Source organism: Hippocampus zosterae, chromosome 7 (assembly GCF_025434085.1).
Source record: "Hippocampus zosterae strain Florida chromosome 7, ASM2543408v3, whole genome shotgun sequence".
Taxonomy (NCBI): Eukaryota; Metazoa; Chordata; class Actinopteri; order Syngnathiformes; family Syngnathidae; genus Hippocampus; species Hippocampus zosterae.
This window is the reverse complement of record NC_067457.1, coordinates 20,042,788-20,062,390: the sequence shown is the minus strand read 5'-3', so window position 1 is coordinate 20,062,390 and position 19,603 is coordinate 20,042,788. Positions and strand designations below refer to the sequence as shown.

The 19,603-nt window shown below is 44.6% G+C and overlaps 1 protein-coding gene across 2 annotated transcripts in view; it reads left to right on the top strand.

The window, feature by feature from the left end:
* Nucleotides 1-3,910: 3,910 nt before the first annotated feature.
* Nucleotides 3,911-19,603, top strand: part of calcr (calcitonin receptor) — a 29,989-nt gene continuing 14,296 nt past the window's right edge. The window contains exons 1-2 of one of the 2 annotated variants that reach the window (XM_052069583.1): nt 3,911-4,272; nt 18,724-18,788. In XM_052069583.1, coding sequence (XP_051925543.1) covers nt 18,741-18,788 — 48 coding nt within the window. In that variant the 5' untranslated portion in view covers nt 3,911-4,272; nt 18,724-18,740. Of the gene's footprint in view, nt 4,278-18,723; nt 18,789-19,603 lie in introns of both variants that reach the window. The other variant, XM_052069584.1, reaches the window with a different exon arrangement.

Genomic DNA, 19,603 nt, shown 5'->3' with positions numbered 1-19,603 from the left:
ATAGACGACAGCATGAGAGAGGGCGGCACGGTGGACCAGTGGTTATAACGGGTGTGGACCTCAGGTCGTGGGTTCGATCCCGACTCCGGCCTTCCTGTGTGGAGTTTGCATGTTGTCCCCGGGCCTACGTGGGTTTTCTCAGGGTGTCCCCCAGCCGAAGACGGCTGGGATAGGCTCCAGCACGCCCCGCGACCATTGTGAGGATAAAGCGGATTGAAAAAATGGATGGATGGACAACACAAGGATTTTTTTTTTCCTCATCCCGCTCGGCTGCTCAACAGCGCCATCGTATTTGACTTGATGGATTTTAGACTCCTCCCATGCGAGGCAAACATTTCCTTCCTGTCCGCATTTCCCCCGACAATAAATATCACAATAAGTGCCTAATAAGGGGGCGTGAATGGATGTTACCCGATAAGCTGGCGTCGCTCTTCTAAGGTCGCGCTACAATTCCGCTGCGTCTTAATTATGACAAATGCTAAACACGGGGATTATTATTACACAGCTCGGCGTTCCGCTTTACACAGTACGATAGCGATCACAAAAGACGCAGTGTGGATGTTGCGATGAATCGGTTTCATTTTCATTAGGCGCAGTACATTAGGCGGCGCAGTGTTGCCCTTGTTAGGAGGGAATTAATAGACTCTCGCCAAGTGGAACATTTTTCTTCTTTAAACCAAGATTAATTGGCTGCCCGATGTTGGCTTTGACAACTTGCCTTTTTCCGCTTTGCAACTGTGTGAGGCTAAACGGTGGCACAGGTGATGAAGCAGTGAGATTTTCTGTATTCAAACCCAATGTCATGATAATGTTGAAGTTGGAGGGGGGGGGGCGCTTCGGCGTACTGTGCACTTTTGAACAGGGAAATTCTTTGCTGACCCCTAGTGGCACTTTTCTGCATTATTTTAATTAAATGACAGTACTGCAACATAATTTCCATTCTATTAGCATTCGTTCGGGTTATTTGCGTTGCTTTTAAATTGCACAAATGTATTTTGGAATGCAATCAGATGTTGTAAGGAATTGTCTATTTTATAGCCGTTTGTTACTTTGCACTACAGAGTTGGGGCAGGAATTGGTTCACGTGCTGCCTCATTGTTTTTTTATTCTCATTTTTGTGTTTTCATTGCAAGGGAAATAAAAAAAAAAGAAGTAAAAAACGTTTGCTTCTTTCAAGCTGGGCAGTTTGTCGACTAGTTTAAGTGAAATGAAATGCTGTAGGGGCAGCACTTGGTTCTTGATTTTTTTTTTTTTGCTTTTTAAAATTTTTTAATATAATTTCTTCCAAAAGAAAAAAATCCAAGTAGTGTCGATGTCTATGACCTTTCCAGTTTCTCTGTAACCTGCTGAAGACACGCTAAGCTACAAGTGGCCACTTTGATCCAACGTCTGATAATGAGGTCCCATTGAAGGTGATATTCAAACATAATTAGGAAGTAAACTACGTCAGCAAACACGAGTAATGAGTATTCTCACACTTGGACAAAAGCAAATCTTGTGACATTTCATGAGTGCTCATTAAGCATCTTCAATTAAAAGCAAATGAATCATCTTGCAAATGAGAGCATCGAGAATCAGTAGTGACGGTATGATGCTTTGGCAAGAATATTCTCCCTGCCGTTGCCAGACCTTGCTTTTTCTGTAGCTTTTGGCGATGTCGCGTGTCGTGAGGTTTCCCATTGTGATGCTAATCAGGTTCAGCGGTACAGAAAATAGGATGGATGAATGTTACAATAGAACACAACTACTGTTTATTTAGAGTTACAAATGTGGCTCGGAATTTACATACTCTTATCGGATAGTTTCGGATCAATAAAAACAAACAGAAGACTAAATATATGCTACAACACAAAAATAAGACCAGCGTAGCTTTTTTTTTTTTTTTTTGCATGGATCTCCGAGTCTGTGCCTAAAACCCCAGCCGCAGGATTTTCTTTTTGGTAAACAGCTTAGAGAAAGTCCACAAAAGCCGGAGAAACAAATACTGTGTAATGTGATTGTTACTGTGACAAATTGTCAAAAGTGTGTATGACAGCAATGACATGATTGGGGCGGAGACGTGGACGTATCTGAAAACACGTACTAAGATTTAGTTTGATGAGACGAAAAGGCAGGTCAATTTCAACGTACATTTTATATGCAAGTGTCATATCCAAGACCCCTGACCCCCACCCCACCCACCTCCCCAAAAATCTCTGTCATCAAACCCTCCCCCCCCCCATCTAATCCGTCCCCGCTCCTCTTCCTGTTGCTTTCGGTCTCTCGCTATGAATCTATTAAGTGTCCCACCTAAAAACCTGCGATCATCACACGTCCCAAACAGACGAATGCTTTCATAAGCAGAACTGTTTGAATAGCATTTGAAGACCGCGCGCTCGAACCGCGTGCTTTTATTTTCACCTCAGGTGTGTTCCCCGACATCATTCGGTGACCTCCGGTCTGCGCAATATATATAAATATATATATAAATGCATTTTGCTCGCGCCACATCATTTCATCATCGACGCGCAGCATCGGTCACACCTCATCTGCCAGTCTTGTCAGATCGCAGCGTCTGCGGGACTAAAATGAAGACATTTGTTCATGCCAGAAAGCGACACTAACAGAGCTGCCGCCATGCTCGCTCAAGTCTTTTTCGTGTTCCTCATTAGTCCCCCGGAATCAAAGGCCATCTCTCACTAAACGTCGCAGTTGTCCACATTGATCCACTGTCCATCAACTCAGCAATGAGCAGTAATGAGGGGGTTTTGGACTTCCGACGGGCGGCAAATGTGACTAATCTAAGTGGGGCTATGCCAGCAGTCATAGCTAATGTGATCAAAATGACTTTTGTTTGAGGACCGACGTCCTTCCACGTTCGCAAGACATTTCTTGTCTTTTCTCGACGGCTTTTAAGCTCTCACCCATAACAAGAGTGCTTCAGTCAGACGTTTGACCTTCAAAGTGCTGAATATTCCGCAAAGCCGAGCTGCTGCCATTTGGCCACAACAAGAGCTAAAAATATTCACACTGGTCGACGATGACAAAAACATGTGAGGGCATCTGGGGGAAAAAAAAAAATCGTCTGTTATTGAGACAGCAGGACGATCATGAATGATTGAGGCGTGCCAATGTGTTGTGCGAGAGAGTCGTGGATGAATTTCGGAAAAGATAAGGTTTGCTAAATAAGAGCCGAGTCACTCATTGGTTGAACGAGCGCTTGATCTCTGGGATGGAACTTTATTATTCGTTCTTACTCAGTGACTATGCGTGTGAAAGGTTGTTGACCGACGTGTATTGCGATTGATTGGCGACGAGTTTTTGTCTGCTGTTTGCCCGAAGTGGCTAATACGCCCGGGGAGAGGGGGGGGGGGGGGGGGAGTATAACAATAAAGACCCTCGGTTTGCCGGAACGCCGACCGATGCGCAGCGGCGTCTACGAAATTTTACAAACACACAAAACTTACACCGCCACGAAAAAGATACGTTCCTTTCTCCGCCAAGGCGCAATCTCCTTTCCGTGAGCAAATTGTCAGATGCGTAGGGGGCTCGGCAGTTCAATGCCGTCTACCAAAACGGAACCATTTTTGAACAAAGACCTTTCTGTCTGACGCAAATGACGATTCGCAGATGTGTCAAATTGCCGCCAATAGAGTGCCGACTACTGCCGGGGAAAACTTTTTTTTTTTTTTTGGATATGCGGCTAGTATCGGCAGCCTTAACGCGTACACGATACCTTCAAATAAGGCTACAGTTGGGCCAATCCCAATGTTTCATGCATATGTTCTTGAAAATAGATTCTATACATGAGGCAAGCCAATTGCTTCACGTCACAATGACCCCCCCCCCCCCTCCTTTCCCTCGCTCTCTGCAGGTTTATTTAAACTAAACACTAGGGGGGGGGGGCACGACGCGCATACACCCACGCACATAACGCAGGCATAAGCGCGCACTGGGAGCTGAGACGAGGAGGAGCTCCCCGTTCAAAGCGGAGGGCTGCTGATCGCCAGCGCGCAAGAGGAGCGGCCAGTCAGCTGGCTGTCACAGCTCGGCGTGGCCACACATTGGCGCTCTGCTCCGCGCACGTCGACCCCCGAGTCTCTGCCCGGTGAAAGGGAGACCGACACTTGCACAAACAACTGCAAGGTGGCATTTTAATTGGGGGCTTTTAATCACTCTGGAGGAAAAAGCTTTTGAGTGATTTTGCGATCTGCTGCGAGGAGAGGCTTTTTTTTTAAAATCCCCCCCACCCCTGACTGAAGCATCCCGTGCCTGTTGTTTATGTCAATTGGGGTAAGTCATTTTTTACTTGGTTAAAATAAAACCGAACTCATTTGCTCGACAAATTTTCAGCTTATTTTGTGCGCAAGATCTCCTCGCTTGCTTATTTTTCATTTTGTTGTTACACGGCAGGATTGATGCACATTTTTTTTTTTTGAGTTGCCAAGTAAAAATAGCCACAACGTGATTGATCATGCTGTGTCTTATTCATGAGGATGGAGGAGTCAAACTCATACAGGGGGTCCTGCCGGAATTATGAGCGTAACAATCAACTCCTACGGATGCGGGTGTAGTTAAACAGGGGAACACTACGATTGACGTGTGCTGGTTTGTTTCTAAGTCTAAAGGTCTATTTTCAGAGGTGAAAATGCAACGTGCAAATCAGAGTATATATATATATATATATATATATATATATATATACATTTTTTTTTAGTACATCCCTCGCTTTCAAAGAACTCTGGAACCAAGTAACCAAAATAACGAGAGTCACTTGAGCACCTCCCGAAAGAATGAATTATGCATGAATTAAAAGATCAGTCTTACAGTCTGCCGGCTGCAACGGCCCCCCAGGCATTCACTTTTTTTAAACTATCCCCGTAAGCTTCACGTATGCTGAAATTTGGGCCTCGTGCGAGGCAAGTCAACGGTGGCAACCGCCTGCTGTCATGACATACAAGAATCGAGTGCGGGTTTCAAACACGGGTCGAACGCCGGCGTGCGATAATACTGAGGCAGGCTGTTGGAGGGAGATGGGGGGTGTGGGTTGGGGTGGGGGGGCTGAGTAATAGCTCAGAATGAGGCAGACATCAATGAGGAGATCCACGGTGACAGGCAGACTGGGAAATGCGCAGCGCCCTGCAGACTTGCCAAAGCGTCTCGCTGCTTTGTGTGCCTGGCGCATCCGTTTGTTAATTCATCATTCCCTGTCCGCGTGTTTTTGAAGGGGTCGGGGAAAGACACCCCGAGAGATGAAATTAAAACTACAACAAGAAACAAAAAGCAGGCCTTTGAGGATGGATCATCCGCGCGATGCATTTCACGTGGCACTCCAATGTAAGATATGGGCAAGAACGCGCAAACCAGGACGGACATCCGTCAAACGGTGAAGGTCAGCAGACGACCTGTTCTTTTTTTTTTTTCGCTCCTGTAATGACGCTTAACACCTTATGTTTTATTCATCGGCAGAGCTGTATGTCACTCTGTCCGTCTTAATTGGCTGGATTGACACGCGCGGCCTAATTGAGTACAGGCCTTTCGACTTGCGGAGCAAATCAGACCTCATGGAGAACCCGACACGGCCCGAACGTGTCACGGTGAAAGAGCCTTTGACCTTTGACCCCCTCCTGCCCACCTGCCTCAAGCAAATGAGCTCTTCTGAAAACATGAACACCTGACTGATTGTTTTGCAAATGTTTCGCTCTCTGATAATACATCAGGATGCGTTCCGCGCTTGCTCCGCAATCAATTTGGCGCGTCATGATGAAAGACGCTAAAAGCTACTCTGATTACTGATGCAATCAATAAGAAGCTGAGAAACATGAGCTGTGTTGGTCACCGAAGAAAAATCGCTTTTGAACTATTTGTTGTCACTTTTACTTCCCAACTATTCCATCTCTGGGTTGCCTGAGGGAACCACCTGAGAGGAACAAATCCGGCTCCTGGCTTTTGATTTGACTTTCCGGGCAGTCTGCCTCGAGGACAGACAACTTTGATGATTGGCAGTCGCAGATGATTTAGTCATCACACCCCCCCCTGAGGGACAGACTGTGAACATGCAACCTTTAAAGTGGAAGTCAAAGTAAAAAAAAAATGTCTTTGCAATAATATGTTCTATGTGCCCCCCACTACTGTAAACGCATTATTATGATGCATATTTTTTGAGTGGAATAATAAGTAAGAAAGGCTGACATTTCATGTCGCACTGCCAAACCGCTCCATTTATTTTCAGCTAATATATTCTTGCGATTCTCTAGACCACTCCCCAAATTTTTTGGGGGGTGGGGGGGGGGGATTTTCATCATTCATCAACAGTACCTTGCCATGAAGGGGCTCCAGCGAGGATATTTTCAGCGCGGCCAGCAGGTTGCAACAGAGAGACTGGAACAAGTTACAGAAAGGCATATAAGTGGACTGACTTGGGGGGGGGGGGGGGGGGGGGGGGGGGGGGGGGGGGGCATCCGTCATGAAAATTGTACTTCGCCGCCGCCAATTAATTAATTGCATGTGCTCCCATGCAATCCTCAACATGTGGAAAGTTAATGTGGAGATTTTGATCGACACCTCATTATTGCCATTATCAACACTGACATTTCAAGTGATATATATGCCAGGCACACACACCCGCGTTGCGTCTGTCCTATATTCATCCCTCCAAAATGTCAGCACACTTTGAAAAAGTGTCATCTTTTAGTACGCAGCGGTTTGCCTCATGTGGTAGAAAATAGGAAAGGTCACATGAGTGACTGCTCAGCATGCAGCGCGGTTGATTTGACATTGTGAAAGCTGCCCGGCACGAAGGCGGAGTATCGCGGTTCAATAAAGGTCAATAAATCGGCCTGCTATTGTGCACGATAATAAAACAACATAAAGAGACATCAGGGTGAGTAGCGTTGGAAGAACTTTCACCACAAGACTTGAAAAAAGAACGAGTGGAGAGAGATACTCCGTTTGGAGGACAATCCTAAATGATCTCTTGGCTCGAAGAAATATTCCAGAAAGAGTCCGAGTGACCTTTTAGGCTCATCTAAATTGCAGGCGACCCTTGAGGAGGGATAGAATCAAAGGAAGCGATGAATGTTGATAAGGTTCTTCCCCCAAGGGCAGCACTGCGAGTGTGTTTTGGAGACATTGGTCATTTTGACTTAGAACGCTATCCCGGCACAGGCAGACTGATTATTGATTTCCTTTGCCATTTGCGTCCCTTTCATCCTGATTTTTTTCCCTCTCATGTCATTTTAAGCTTCTTTTTCTCCGTTCGCAATCACGAGGAGGGTCAACAGTTATAGAGCGCGTGCATTAAGGATCGATAGCTCCCATCCGGGGAAACTGCTGAGCTGCCTTTCTAAGAAGTCGCGTCGCCACTTGATGATGCTGCTGCTTTGGCCTTTTGGGTTGTGAGGTTAGCATTTTCCCCCCTGGAACTAGAGTCATGGCAAGTTGGATAAACCTGCCGTTGGTTCTCAAAAGAGTTGCAGACGACAGTGTGTCGTCCTCAAAAAGCCGGAGCAACCTTCCTGCAATGTTCTCTGAAAAGCTTCTCTCACTCACTCAGCGTCATCTTTTGTTGATGTTCCCACCAATGTGCTTTTCTAGTTGTCCGTTCATCTCTCCTAATGCTAATAGAAATACAGTATCACTGCGGATGCTCTTTTTAGTCTGTTGGAGAACCCGTATCATTAATATGATGCTCATAGCCATCGTCTCGGTAAGGGCAGCCATCGCCCTGCTTTTGTCTCACTCGCCTGTTTGCAGCTTGTAACCGTCAGACCCGGAAGCCATCCCACCCCTCTGACCCAGTAGAGGGAACGCAGCGACCCGAGGGGAACTATAGTTCGTGACTTTCAACTCAAGTCCAGCATCAAAATATTCGGTTGAGAGAGCGCTGCTGTGTCTCCGCTCCAATTGCGTATCAATGCAAACGGTGCGAGCGTCCAAATGGGAGCTTTCCAGATCTGTGATCGTGCTGTGACTCTGCCCAAAATGGTTGATAAGATAAGATAAGATAAGAAAACCTTTATTAGATGCAATCATTAAATTGTACATCGTCACAAAAAGATTAGATATTCAAAATCTAAGGTCTTAGGCATTGTGTTATGAGCCGTGAGGCAAAAAGGCTAGGACCCAGGAAACCCAGAAATCTTGAGGCCGCCCCCCCCCCACCCCCGCCAAAAATGTCCAAAGTAGCAACACAAAATTACTCTCTTCAAAAACAAAACTCATATTCAAAAAAAACAAAGTAGCAGAACCATGAATCACCATTTTCTGGATTTGGTTTTAATTAAATGATATACTGTGTATATATACACCGGGCCTGGGTGGGTTTTCTCCGGGTGCTCCGGTTTCCTCCCACGTTCCAAAAATATGCATGGCAGGCTGATTGAACGCTCTAAATTGTCCCTAGGTGTGAATATGAGCGTGGATGGTTGTTTGTCTCTGTGTGCCCTGCGATTGGCTGGCAACCGATTCAGGGTGTCCCCCGCCTACTGCCCGAAGACAGCTGGGATAGGCTCCAGCGCCCCCCGCCACCCTAGTGAGGATCAAGCGGTTCGGAAAATGGATGGATGGACTTGATTAACAGTACTGTACTTGTAAAGCTTGCACAATAGTTTTATTTTGCCCACTGATTTGTTTTTTCGTGCATCTGGTCAAAGCGTTACAGTTGTGGTGCAGCAACACACGTAGACCGACATGATGTTTGCCAATATGGCCTTCTCCTTCACTGTGACATTGAGAGCATCTATAAGAAAAAGGATTAGCTTTAACACAGAGTATGCACGCAGTGGAAATCAGCCGGGTCCCTGTCCATCCGTCTGACCAGCACACTCTGGACATTTTCTTCTCCTGCAAGATCTGTCTTCATGATCATAGCTTAACTCTCCAGCGAAGTGATAGTACTACCATTTAAGAGCTCACTAGACAACGGGAAACTTCAATAGGTCTAAAGGTTGAAAATGAAATAAATTACCCCGTAAGATTCGGCTCATGCATCACCTTGAACCAAAAACAAATAAAAATGTTTGTGATTACAAAGAGAGGCTATGAAAACTGTACCCCCCATTAAGGCATTTCAGCGGAACGTGCATAGAATATGAAATTAAAAACGAATATTGAATAATAATAATGGCGATAACCTCCGGAGTCCCTTCACAATTAGTTCCTAATTACTAAATCAGAGACACAGCAATGCGCTTTTACTTCTGCACTAATGATGCTGCTGGCTGAAAAAAAAGAATAATAAATGCAACAGGCAGTTCATGTCAGTTTAACCGAGCAACGTGATGACACAAAAGCGTTTAACATTTGGAATATATGCCGGAATCTGTGATTGAGTCGGGTTGACTAGATCTGTACTTTATTACTTCCCACCGCTGATACTTAAGATACTTACATTATCATTATGGGATAGTAGTGTACAGAAAATAAGGAACATTGTCTTGAATTCACACTTGGTGGACAGACATAAATAAAAAAACTGTTTTTATTTCCAGTAAGTCTGCACTGCAAGTTAATGATGGCGTTCCCCCCCCCCCCCCCCCCCCAAAATGTCAAACCCTTTCCTCTGATAAAAGACGCCGTCTCGACAACATTTGTGCAACCGTCAGTTCTGAACGTCATCTGAAAGGGTAGTTGGAAATGAATGTTGGGAATGTAAGGACTTGCAAAAGGGTACATTGGTCATCGTTCCCCGCTCGGAACTCAAATCGATAATCCATGGATTTTTTTTTTGGGTTGGGGGGGTGACGCAAGGGCACGACAAGAGACTCAACTCCTCTGTTTCACGGGACTTTTACAACAAGTTCGATTTCGGCTGAAAAATACTGTGTGAAAATGGACTGAATGCGTGCGTCGCAGAAAAAACGTTACATCACGCTTTACAACAGTTTGTCAACAGCACAGAGTTTCCACATCTTACAAACTGTATACTGCTTTTTTTTTTTGGAGAGGAAAAAACGTGTATTTGTGCGAAAGGCATGCATCCGCAGTGACCGTAATTACATTTGTTATTCAGAGGGAATGAAAAATCGATTGAGCTGGCGTGTGTGAATGATTTGAGCGATCCACATTTCATTAAGGAAAAAAAAAAATCTGCTCAGGCAGCACCAATCAAGATGGAATGAGAGCTGACCGTTTTGCCAAGGTTTTTCTCCGAGTGATTGTTGTTGCTTCCCTTTGCCGAGTTATGGGATTCAAACACATTCGAATTGGCACGGCTGCAATGACGGCATGCGTGAAGAGACAATTTGGGGAGATGTTTGGATCCCTGTGAAATATCATCAGTTTGGGCTTTAGTACTGCAAAAATGTTTTGGAGTGGCCTTGTTGTTTGTGAGAACAACAACAACAAAAAAAGAATCTATTCTCTTCAATTTCTGTTTTAAAGGTAGATCTTTAGGATCGGCCCATTAGGGATAGTCACGATGCTTCCGCCGTGTCATATCATGTAAAGGACTAATCACTTATAAAAAAAAAGCCAGAGTAAATGATTTTACTATTACTTGCATGTTGTTGTGAAATAGAGATTGAACGCATTCGCAGTCTTAAGCTTTCTAAATGACTGCTGCGGCTGCTAAATCGCTCAGCTCATGATTTTTGCCCTTCTTGAACCACATCATAGAGTCAAAAAAGTTTATATGTTGAATCCGTAAAATATGATTCTAGAAAGCATAGGAATACCAGCCTCTTGGGGAAATGTGTATTTTATTTTTCACTTCCCAAGCTGGAACCGAGAAAAAGACCACCCCCACATAGCTAAACAGAACCAGGGCAGATTTAAAATGCCGTTTATGCACCCCAAAAAAAATAAATAAATAACAATCCGATGCTATTTTCAACAATCGCCGGGTATTTTTAGAAGAGAGCAAATGGGATTGTGCTGTACATGCGGCACTCCGCACCATGAAGACCGCTTCGAGCTCCAAGCGGAAGCAACAGATAACTTGATCGATTCACCGAGGATGAAAGAAAATCTTACACATTCATAAAGGTGCAGTAAGATACGGCACATTTTGATATTTGGGGGGGATGGGGGGGGGGATTTTGGTTTTCAAATCTACAACAATTCACTATTCGCCAAAAAACAATTTGGCAAAGCAATAAAAGTACTCCTTTGGTTCCACCTTATGGCATCTCTGTGCCAGGGAATTCTAAGTGACTTGAGAAGCTTCATTTATACGAAAGTGTTGCCTTTGCGCCATCTTGAGGCCAAGGAACTATGTTGAAGATTGTTGAGGCGCTTCATTAGATAAAAGTGGCGCTTTGCATGGAGGCAAAGCGCTCAACTTTTTTGGGGCTGACTTTTTGAATTTTTGCTTGACCAGATTTGCACCACAGCATAAAAAAAGGGAAAAAACAATTCTAATTCAACCAGCTAAGTATACTATAGTGAGCAAGAGTGACGGCAGTTTTTTTTTAAAAATCGGTATGTCGTACCTATCGTAAGGAGTTGTCTAAACATACTACTGCTTCTTTGTGTGATTCTATGGTTACGGCTACAAGTGCAATTGGTCTTATCAGACGCTCTGCAGAAATGTCTCTAGCGTGGAACACCTTGGGAGATTTGGGAAGGTGTTAAATGAGTTATACCACCGTGAGATAGAGAGAGAGAGAGAGAGGGAAAACCCCCCAAACAAAACCAAAGCAGATACACAGCAAGCCTGTTGTAAGAGATTTTGAGACTGAGCTACTATTTCCTCCCACGTGGCTCGACTGCTCCTTCCCAGTAGACAGAACTATTGGTTTTCCGCTCAGTGGCCATCATGCTCCATGTGGATAAGCCTTTTTTTCACCGCCAGTTTTCAATTGCCTTGTTTAAGTTGAAGATTGAGTCGAAGGATTTGGTTGAATGTCTGCCTTTGGGGGTCTCTGATCTCCCCCCCGCGGGAGTCATTTTGTGCCTGAATGCTGTTCTTGAGCCAGAGGGGCTTCTCTTTTATCTCAGACTTGTACAATAAATCGCTCCCCGTTGTGCCAATGCTCCCATGTTACACTTGGGGAATGTTTGTCTTCCATACAGTGTCTTATTCTCGATGGGTTTTAAGATGAGAGAAGAAGCACCTTTATTGTTGACCGAGTTAGAATGACTCAAATTGCAACAACAGCGTGTTTGCGTTTGTTTACGGTTTGGGGCAGCCCATTTCATGCTAGCATCATATGTAAAGGCATTTTATTGGGTTATAACAGGGGCGTGTCAAACTCATTTTTGTCGCGGGCTACTTTGGAGTTACGTTATCCCTCGGGGGGCCGTTACGGCAGTGGAACCGAATAAATGTTTAACTATCTCTTTGCATAACATGTACACAACCAATTGATGGATTACTAATTTGGAAATCACTCAAGTCCACTATTTGCTTGTTAAATTAGGTTTCCAAGACAATGGTCTTTTTTTTTTGGATGAAGTTTTTCTTCAACTTTTATCCTGTTTCGGCTGTCACTTCAGCCTTCATCGGCGCTGTCATTGCTTCCTAAAAACAGCTATTTGTCCGAATAATTGTAACAAACGTCATTTATGACGCATGACACTTTGATATTGCAGTACAGAATTCAGCAAGGAGCATGCAAGTTGACACGCTTGATTTCCGTTCGCGGGCCGGATAAAATGATGTGGCGGTCCAGATCTGGCCCCCGGGCCATGACTTTGACACCATGTATTATAAGCACTTGGTTACGTGAGTCCATTTCATTTTGTTATTGTGACTATTTTAGTCACAAATTACTTCAGGCTTCTAATTTGCTCAAATGGCATTACAATTAGCTGATATGCCACCTGTTGCTTTGACGAGTGCTCGACAGGCACAGAACGCATTTTCCTTTTTTTTTTTTTTTAATCCCTGGAGTGGGGAATGTGTTTTTATGTCAACGTGTCCTGAAAACATAGAGGAAATTTGATTTCGCAACAACATATGTCAAATAACGCGCTTGACGCATCGTTTTTCTACTTTTGGTGCACGAGGCGAATACATATCAGTGGTTACCTCGGAGACGTGCAATGGGAGGGGAGGGGGGTTGGGGAGTCAAGTGGACATTGCGGAGAAGAAAAGTGGTCAGAGAACGAACGCTTTTGTTTTGACATCAAGTTGTTCCTTTTCCTACTATGACACATTTTGCTGGATGTAAACAATGTTAATGTCAGGGAGTGAGGCTCTGCTGCGCTTCCGTATTCGAAAATGTTTTTGGTTGGTATCAAGGTGAGGAAAAATATCACAGAAGGGATATTTTTAAAAAGGGAAGAATATAATAGGGTGGATATACGTGAAACAAACAGATGAGTGGCTGCGAATCGTACTGTAGCCGACATGCTGGTTCATTTGAAGGTGAATAAGGTGTCACACGTTCCTTATTAGCATTATTGAGCAGAAACGTTCACAGGTGACCTCTATCGTGGAAATATAGCCGGCGTACAGTTGGACATTATAAAAGGAAGATCCGACAGACTCTCTGTCTTCATCTATTGAGAGAGTTCCAAATCTATCAGTATTCATCCCTTCAGATATGGATCTTCTACTGGCACCATCCCATTAGCCTCAGGATTTGCTGACATTAGTACTAATTAATGGCGTGTATGGCAATTCCGCATTTCTTCTTCTTTTTTTTTTAACTCCCTGCTGCAGCTTGCACAGCAATCAAGACTAAACATCTGATGATGATATTTTCATGAAGTGTAATTTTATGCACTTTAGAAAGTGACACCCAGCATCTCTGTAGTCAAAATAAAGAGCACAAACACTTCCATTAAAATGTATTACATTGCAATCAAACATTAAGATACAGCACCGCACCTGTCAGGTGGGTGTGATATTTCTTTTTCTTCTTTTGTGGCCTTTGGGCCAATGACATCTGCCTCAATACAGGGGTAGTCTACGGTCAAGGAAAAAATAAAAAAAAAGAGAGCGATAATGACGTGAGGCATTTAAAACACTCATTGCTTTGCTGTTTGGAAGGCCACCTAAATGATTGCTCACAAACTCGGTCTGGAGGGTTACAACACAAGACGACAGTTCTGTAAACTCTTATTTTTTTATTGTGAAATGCGGGAAAGTCAACGTCCACAATAGCAAAACTTAAAATATTTAGCTGATTTGCGGAACTTTCGTAGGCGGATTGGCATTAAATTGGACCATCACTTTTTGTGATCATGTGATCCCACTTGTCGTATGCTGAGTTTATTCCTCACATTTGAAAACAAGATGATGCAACAAACGGGGGAAAAAAAGAGTGGCATGAAGAAACCAGTCAAAGATGGACTTGCTTTTGGCAGTTTATCCGCGGTACAGCCCCTCTTCCCGATTGACTGCGTCAAAGCACTCAGTCATACTCGGTTTCAAATTGTCACCTGATGAATTGCCTCAGCTTCTTCCACCTGGCCAATAAATTCCTCATGAATCTTTGACAGACGATTATTTACAATATCTTTCAACCTCTGACACGAGTAATCATTTCTTAAACCCGAAAAAGCAAGTGATCCCCCCCCCCACCTTTCCTTTTTATAGACACCTGCTTCTTTCCTTGACTTGCGACCCACATCATCACTCTTACGCTTGATACAACGACAGAGGTTCTCAATGTGATCGATTTGTGCTGTCTGAGAAGCAGCGGTATCGGGCGAGCTTTCACTTGTGAAAGAATAAACCCCACACGGCGCTGTGCGCAAGACGCGTCCCTCCCGTCCATTTCGAGCGGCTTAAAGCGCGCTACACAAACGAGAGAACGGGCACGTTCACTTTGGCTTGTTGCACACATGATAAATGAGCGCACTTAAAGGTGATTTATCGGCGTGTGGCTTGGGAACGCTCTCAAATTGGGGGGGGGGGGGGGGGGAATGACGCACATTAAGCCCGTCTTTGGATGCACAGTAGGCTCGATATGATCTGAAATTGCTCGATGACAGTCGGACTGACAGATGAAGTCAGAAAAGGGGCACAACACCAGCAGGGAGGTTTTATTAATGGATCCGAATGAGGTCCCAGCAGATAACCGTAAGAATGTTTCTGTCCTACATCCATGTCTTTCCCTTTAATCCCTCTTAAAACCCCAAACGCCGTGTCTGTCTTTCCATTTTTTTTTTTAAACGGGAGGTATAAATCAAGTGTTTACTCTGCCACCAAAGAGAGTCAGTTTATCACAGGAGGCTCATTTTGAGCATCTGGAACACAAAAGCGAACGATGCTCTTCTGCTTCACCGCTTCTAACCGCTCACCAGAGAATAAACGACAGGCTTGGAGAATGCTCAAATGCAGGAAGAAAATGTTTTCCTTTCCAGTGCCTTAAAGCAGGATAACAAATAAAGCACAAGCAGTAGCTTTTCATTTCAAATGGCATGGGAGCTAGCGCTCTACTGGGAAATGAGTTGCATTAGGCTGGAGGAGATGACTGTCCACTCAATTTGTACAGAAAACGGTAGTCTCATGTTTATTCATCGCCGAGTTGTACTCCCTGGAAATAAGCCTTCGCTGGTCAGCCTTGACTTGACAGCTGTTGAAAACGTTCTTTCAGTCATTGCAGTACTTATTAGCCTACAGTTATCGGAAGGAGAATTCATCGTCACGGCTGTAAATTTCCCCAGTGTGGGACGAATAAAGGATATCTTACAAGACGGACGACCCGAGTGCAGCGAAGCGGGTGGGGGGGCAAGGCGTGCCCAAAAATAATTTATTCTCACAAGACAAAAACAAGAAGTTGCCGAGCGGCAGGATCGATAGTAAACAACAAATACCAAGGACGCTTACTTTGGGACACAAGGGGCAGAGATTCACCACAACAGGCAAGAGGATGTGACAAGGGCAGGTGACTTGACAAAAAAAAAAGTTGTGAGTACACAGGAAATGAACAAGAGAGAGCGGAAAAGAAGACGAAGATGAAACAAAAGCTACTCAAGACAATTCTAGACTCCACAAATAGGCATCGCAACATAAACAAGCAGAAGTGCTCCTGGTGGGGCACTGCCTCCTCTGCCCCTAATGCAGAGTCGCTACTGCTTGGCCTTTGAGAAAGATAGGATAAGATAACCTTTATTTGTCCCACACTGCAAAAAAAAGTGTTTCATTGCACAATATTAGAAGACAAGAAACGAAAACACAAGATGTCAAAGTGAGTTCGCCTAACCCAAACGCATCGATTCCGTTGATGATAGGTCGTTTTGAATATTTGATTGATGCATTGAATGTGTTGGTTCAAAAACAAACAAACAAACAAACTCGGTTAACTTGAGCCTTTTCTCTGCAACGGCGTGTTTCGTACCATCCAATTGAGTCATAGAGAACATTTACAAAACGACCTCGTCACTCTGAGGCGCTCTTCGGTCAATACAGTACAACGTGAAGGGCCGGCTCCAACACGCAAGTCATTCGACACGCGGCTGGGTGACAACCGCAATCTGTCAATGTTCATTCACTCGTCTAACTAATCTGAGCACTCTTCAATTGTACCCCCTTCATCAGAGCCTGGGAAAGTGGTGTCACATGACTTTATCCAGACTGATGGGGCAGAGAATGTGAGACGGTGCCGCATCGGTAATACAAATGGGTCCGTCACGGCGCATGTCGGTGCATTCTATACTGCCAGTAGAAATAAAACGCACGAGTGACCATGTCTGATTTGATCAGCGCGGCCGAAGAGATGGAGTAAAAAAGATGAAAATGTATTGATGCAGTTTTGCTCTGTAATGATACTCTCTAGATGAATATGAATAGCCTAGACTCCAAGCAAGTCCAAGCATGAATTTTTGTTATTTCATTCCTATTTCATAACTAATTCAATTTCTATCTTTTTCCATTCTTAGGCAATCGGCATTACAAAAAGGGCTAAGTTTCATGAAAATGGCGATTCCTGGGGAAAAAAAACGGAGAAAAAGAGCTTTTTGTAAAGGCGTGCATTTCAAGCATGTGAGGCACCACTGCCACCTACTGGTAGCTTTTTTTTGAACATGATTTAAAATGCAAACGGCTAATTCTCATTCACATATTGCATCAGACCCTCCTCCTCTCCATGATGCAAAAAAAAAAGACTTAGACGTACAAGTACGTCCTTGGTAGGCGCGGACTAATTTTAAAATGAGTCTTTATCCCTGGCGTCAGGGATAAAGACGTATGGAAGAGAGAAGAGTCATGCGGCGATGCGGTCCATCACAGAAGACCATCTTGGCCCAAGTGTCACATGGCCAGCCAAATTAATTATGGATGGACCGAGTGCGAGTCATTGCAGAAATGCTCCCGGATTCTTAAATCCTAACAGGGACATTTTCTTCGATCCGGAAAATATCAATGCTGTCGAATCACCCAAATCTTCTCCTTTACCGGGAATTCTAAGACAACCATCATGAAGTCAACAATGACCGGCGCCAGGCAGACGGCACAACTGTCTTTGACGTCATGTCTGATTGCATCAAAGCACTCTCCCTTTGTCATTCCTCAGTTAAATCTGCCACTTTTCGAACAAATGCCCGGCCTCGAGCTGTAAGTTGCCTGTAAGGCATCATCGACGGTCCCGTGAGCTCTCATGAGTCTGCCTTGTGATTCATCTTGCGATTGACATCCAACCCTGGACTATCGCGCCGTCATACCGTACAACAACAACAACAACATATGTGCCTCTGGCAGACCCTCGAAAGCATCATGCTCGGAACCAGAACTCCACCTTTAGTTACCACCACAGTGGACACTAAGGCATTCCAAGGGCAGCTGAGAGGCATCGTCCGTCCACCGTGTCCCAGATTACCCCAAGGGCTCCTCTTACTTCCCCCAAGCACGCGCCAGGAGCAATGCATAAAAGATTCCTGAACCACCTTCGCTGACTTCCATATCAGCCCGTCTCTAAGGGCCAAAACACATTTCTGACTGCGCGCTCACGGTCACCGCCCGACTTGTGACTTAATGTCCGTATATTGGCTGGTAAAAATCTCAGCTTCACCTTTGGGCTCAACTCTTCCCAATTAGGCTGTCCAATTTCACACTCTGATGTGTCCCTCTCTCATCTTGTGGCAGAACCTCACTCACCCAGGTTTGAAGAGTTGGTTCATCCATTAGATCTCAGGGACAAGTTTCATTTGCAAAGACTTTGTTCGTTTATGTGGTATGTGAGGCCATTATAAATAAGGGATGACACAATTTGGCGGCCCGGTTGTGCAGTGGTTAGCGCGTCGACCTCATAGCGCAGAGGTCGTGGGTTCGATCCCGGCTCCGGCCTTTCCAGTGTGGAGTTTGCATCTTCTCCCCAGGCCTGCGTGGGTTTTCTCCGGGTACTCCAGTTTCCTCCCACATTCTAAAAAAATGCACGGTGACTTACAAGAAGTTGCCCATGCTGAAAACACAGCCTGGTGGGTCGCCATTGACAATTGATACACCCGCCCCACGCCCGCCCCCCTGATCGTCTTAACTTTCCCCCTCACAGTTGACGGATGGGCTTCCCATCGTGGATCTGCACGACACGGAGAAATGCGCGATATCCTCTAAAACTGGCGGAACCGCCGAAGCCCAGCACCAACTGATTTGCAACTGCGGGCTCACAACCCGCAGTTTGCCCTTCCTCCATTGACTCTACATTTAACAATGGCTTTGTCTCCGTGTCGCAAACACCGCAGGCCGCCGACCCCGCCGCTTTGCATTTCAGATTAATGATTCCCAGTGACGCTACTCTCCCGAGAGGCCATAATCCTGATCTGAAACAACATTATGTTTGCTCAGTCAGTCACTTTCACGGTTCACGAGCAGGTTGATGAATATTGCAATTGTCCTTCTTTGTCCTGTTACAGACATCGGAGGGGAAGATATGAAATTAGCCGTTTGCTACCCTTGGATCCTTTGCTGTCTCTTAGTGGTATGTATAAACGAGTTTTCTATGCAGACAATGTTTTAGCATTGAAAAAACAGTTTTCGGGACACATGTAATACGTTGTGGGCTAGTGACATTTTCGGATCGTCAGTATTCACTCCACCCGAACATTTAATCATGATACACTAGATTAAAATGAAAAGATTAAATGGTCCTTATTTTTTTACTTTGACCAAATATAATATCGGTCACATTAGACTATCTATATCTCACATTGTTGAGACCAAATTACACATTTTTCATTTTCTTTCCAACTGAACTGATGCACAAGGTCACAATGCTGCCAATTTAAAATCTTAAAGTGTGACATGAAACTATTTTGGGGAGGAAAAAAAGGGAGCGGTGGAATTATGTAACATATGGTGTGTGTCTTTTCGGAAGAGCAAAATAAAATATTTGGTTCACACTTGAATGAGGTTGCTTCCAGAATCGCGAGGTTGAAATAAACGGCGAATTGTGTCATCTGCATTCGTTTAAGATTGCTACGTTCATTTTTTTGTTAAACTGTGCTTGTATGTTTTAGTGTCTTTATTTCATTGGTAAAAAGAATCCTTGGGACCAATTGCTTCAGCTGATCTTGGTGGTGGCCTGGTGGTCGTATGTATGACGTCATTTACTTCAATGATTGGAGTGACATCATATGTACGGCTGCTAAACTGCTACATGGGACGTCGGCGCGCAAGCGCCAGCTTTGCTCAACGCTCGCGAGAACCCGAATCCAAGCGCCCACATGAATAGCCACGCCAAAGATAACGAAGCTGCATGTCCCTATTGCGATAAGGGATGTGGAGACTGGCTGG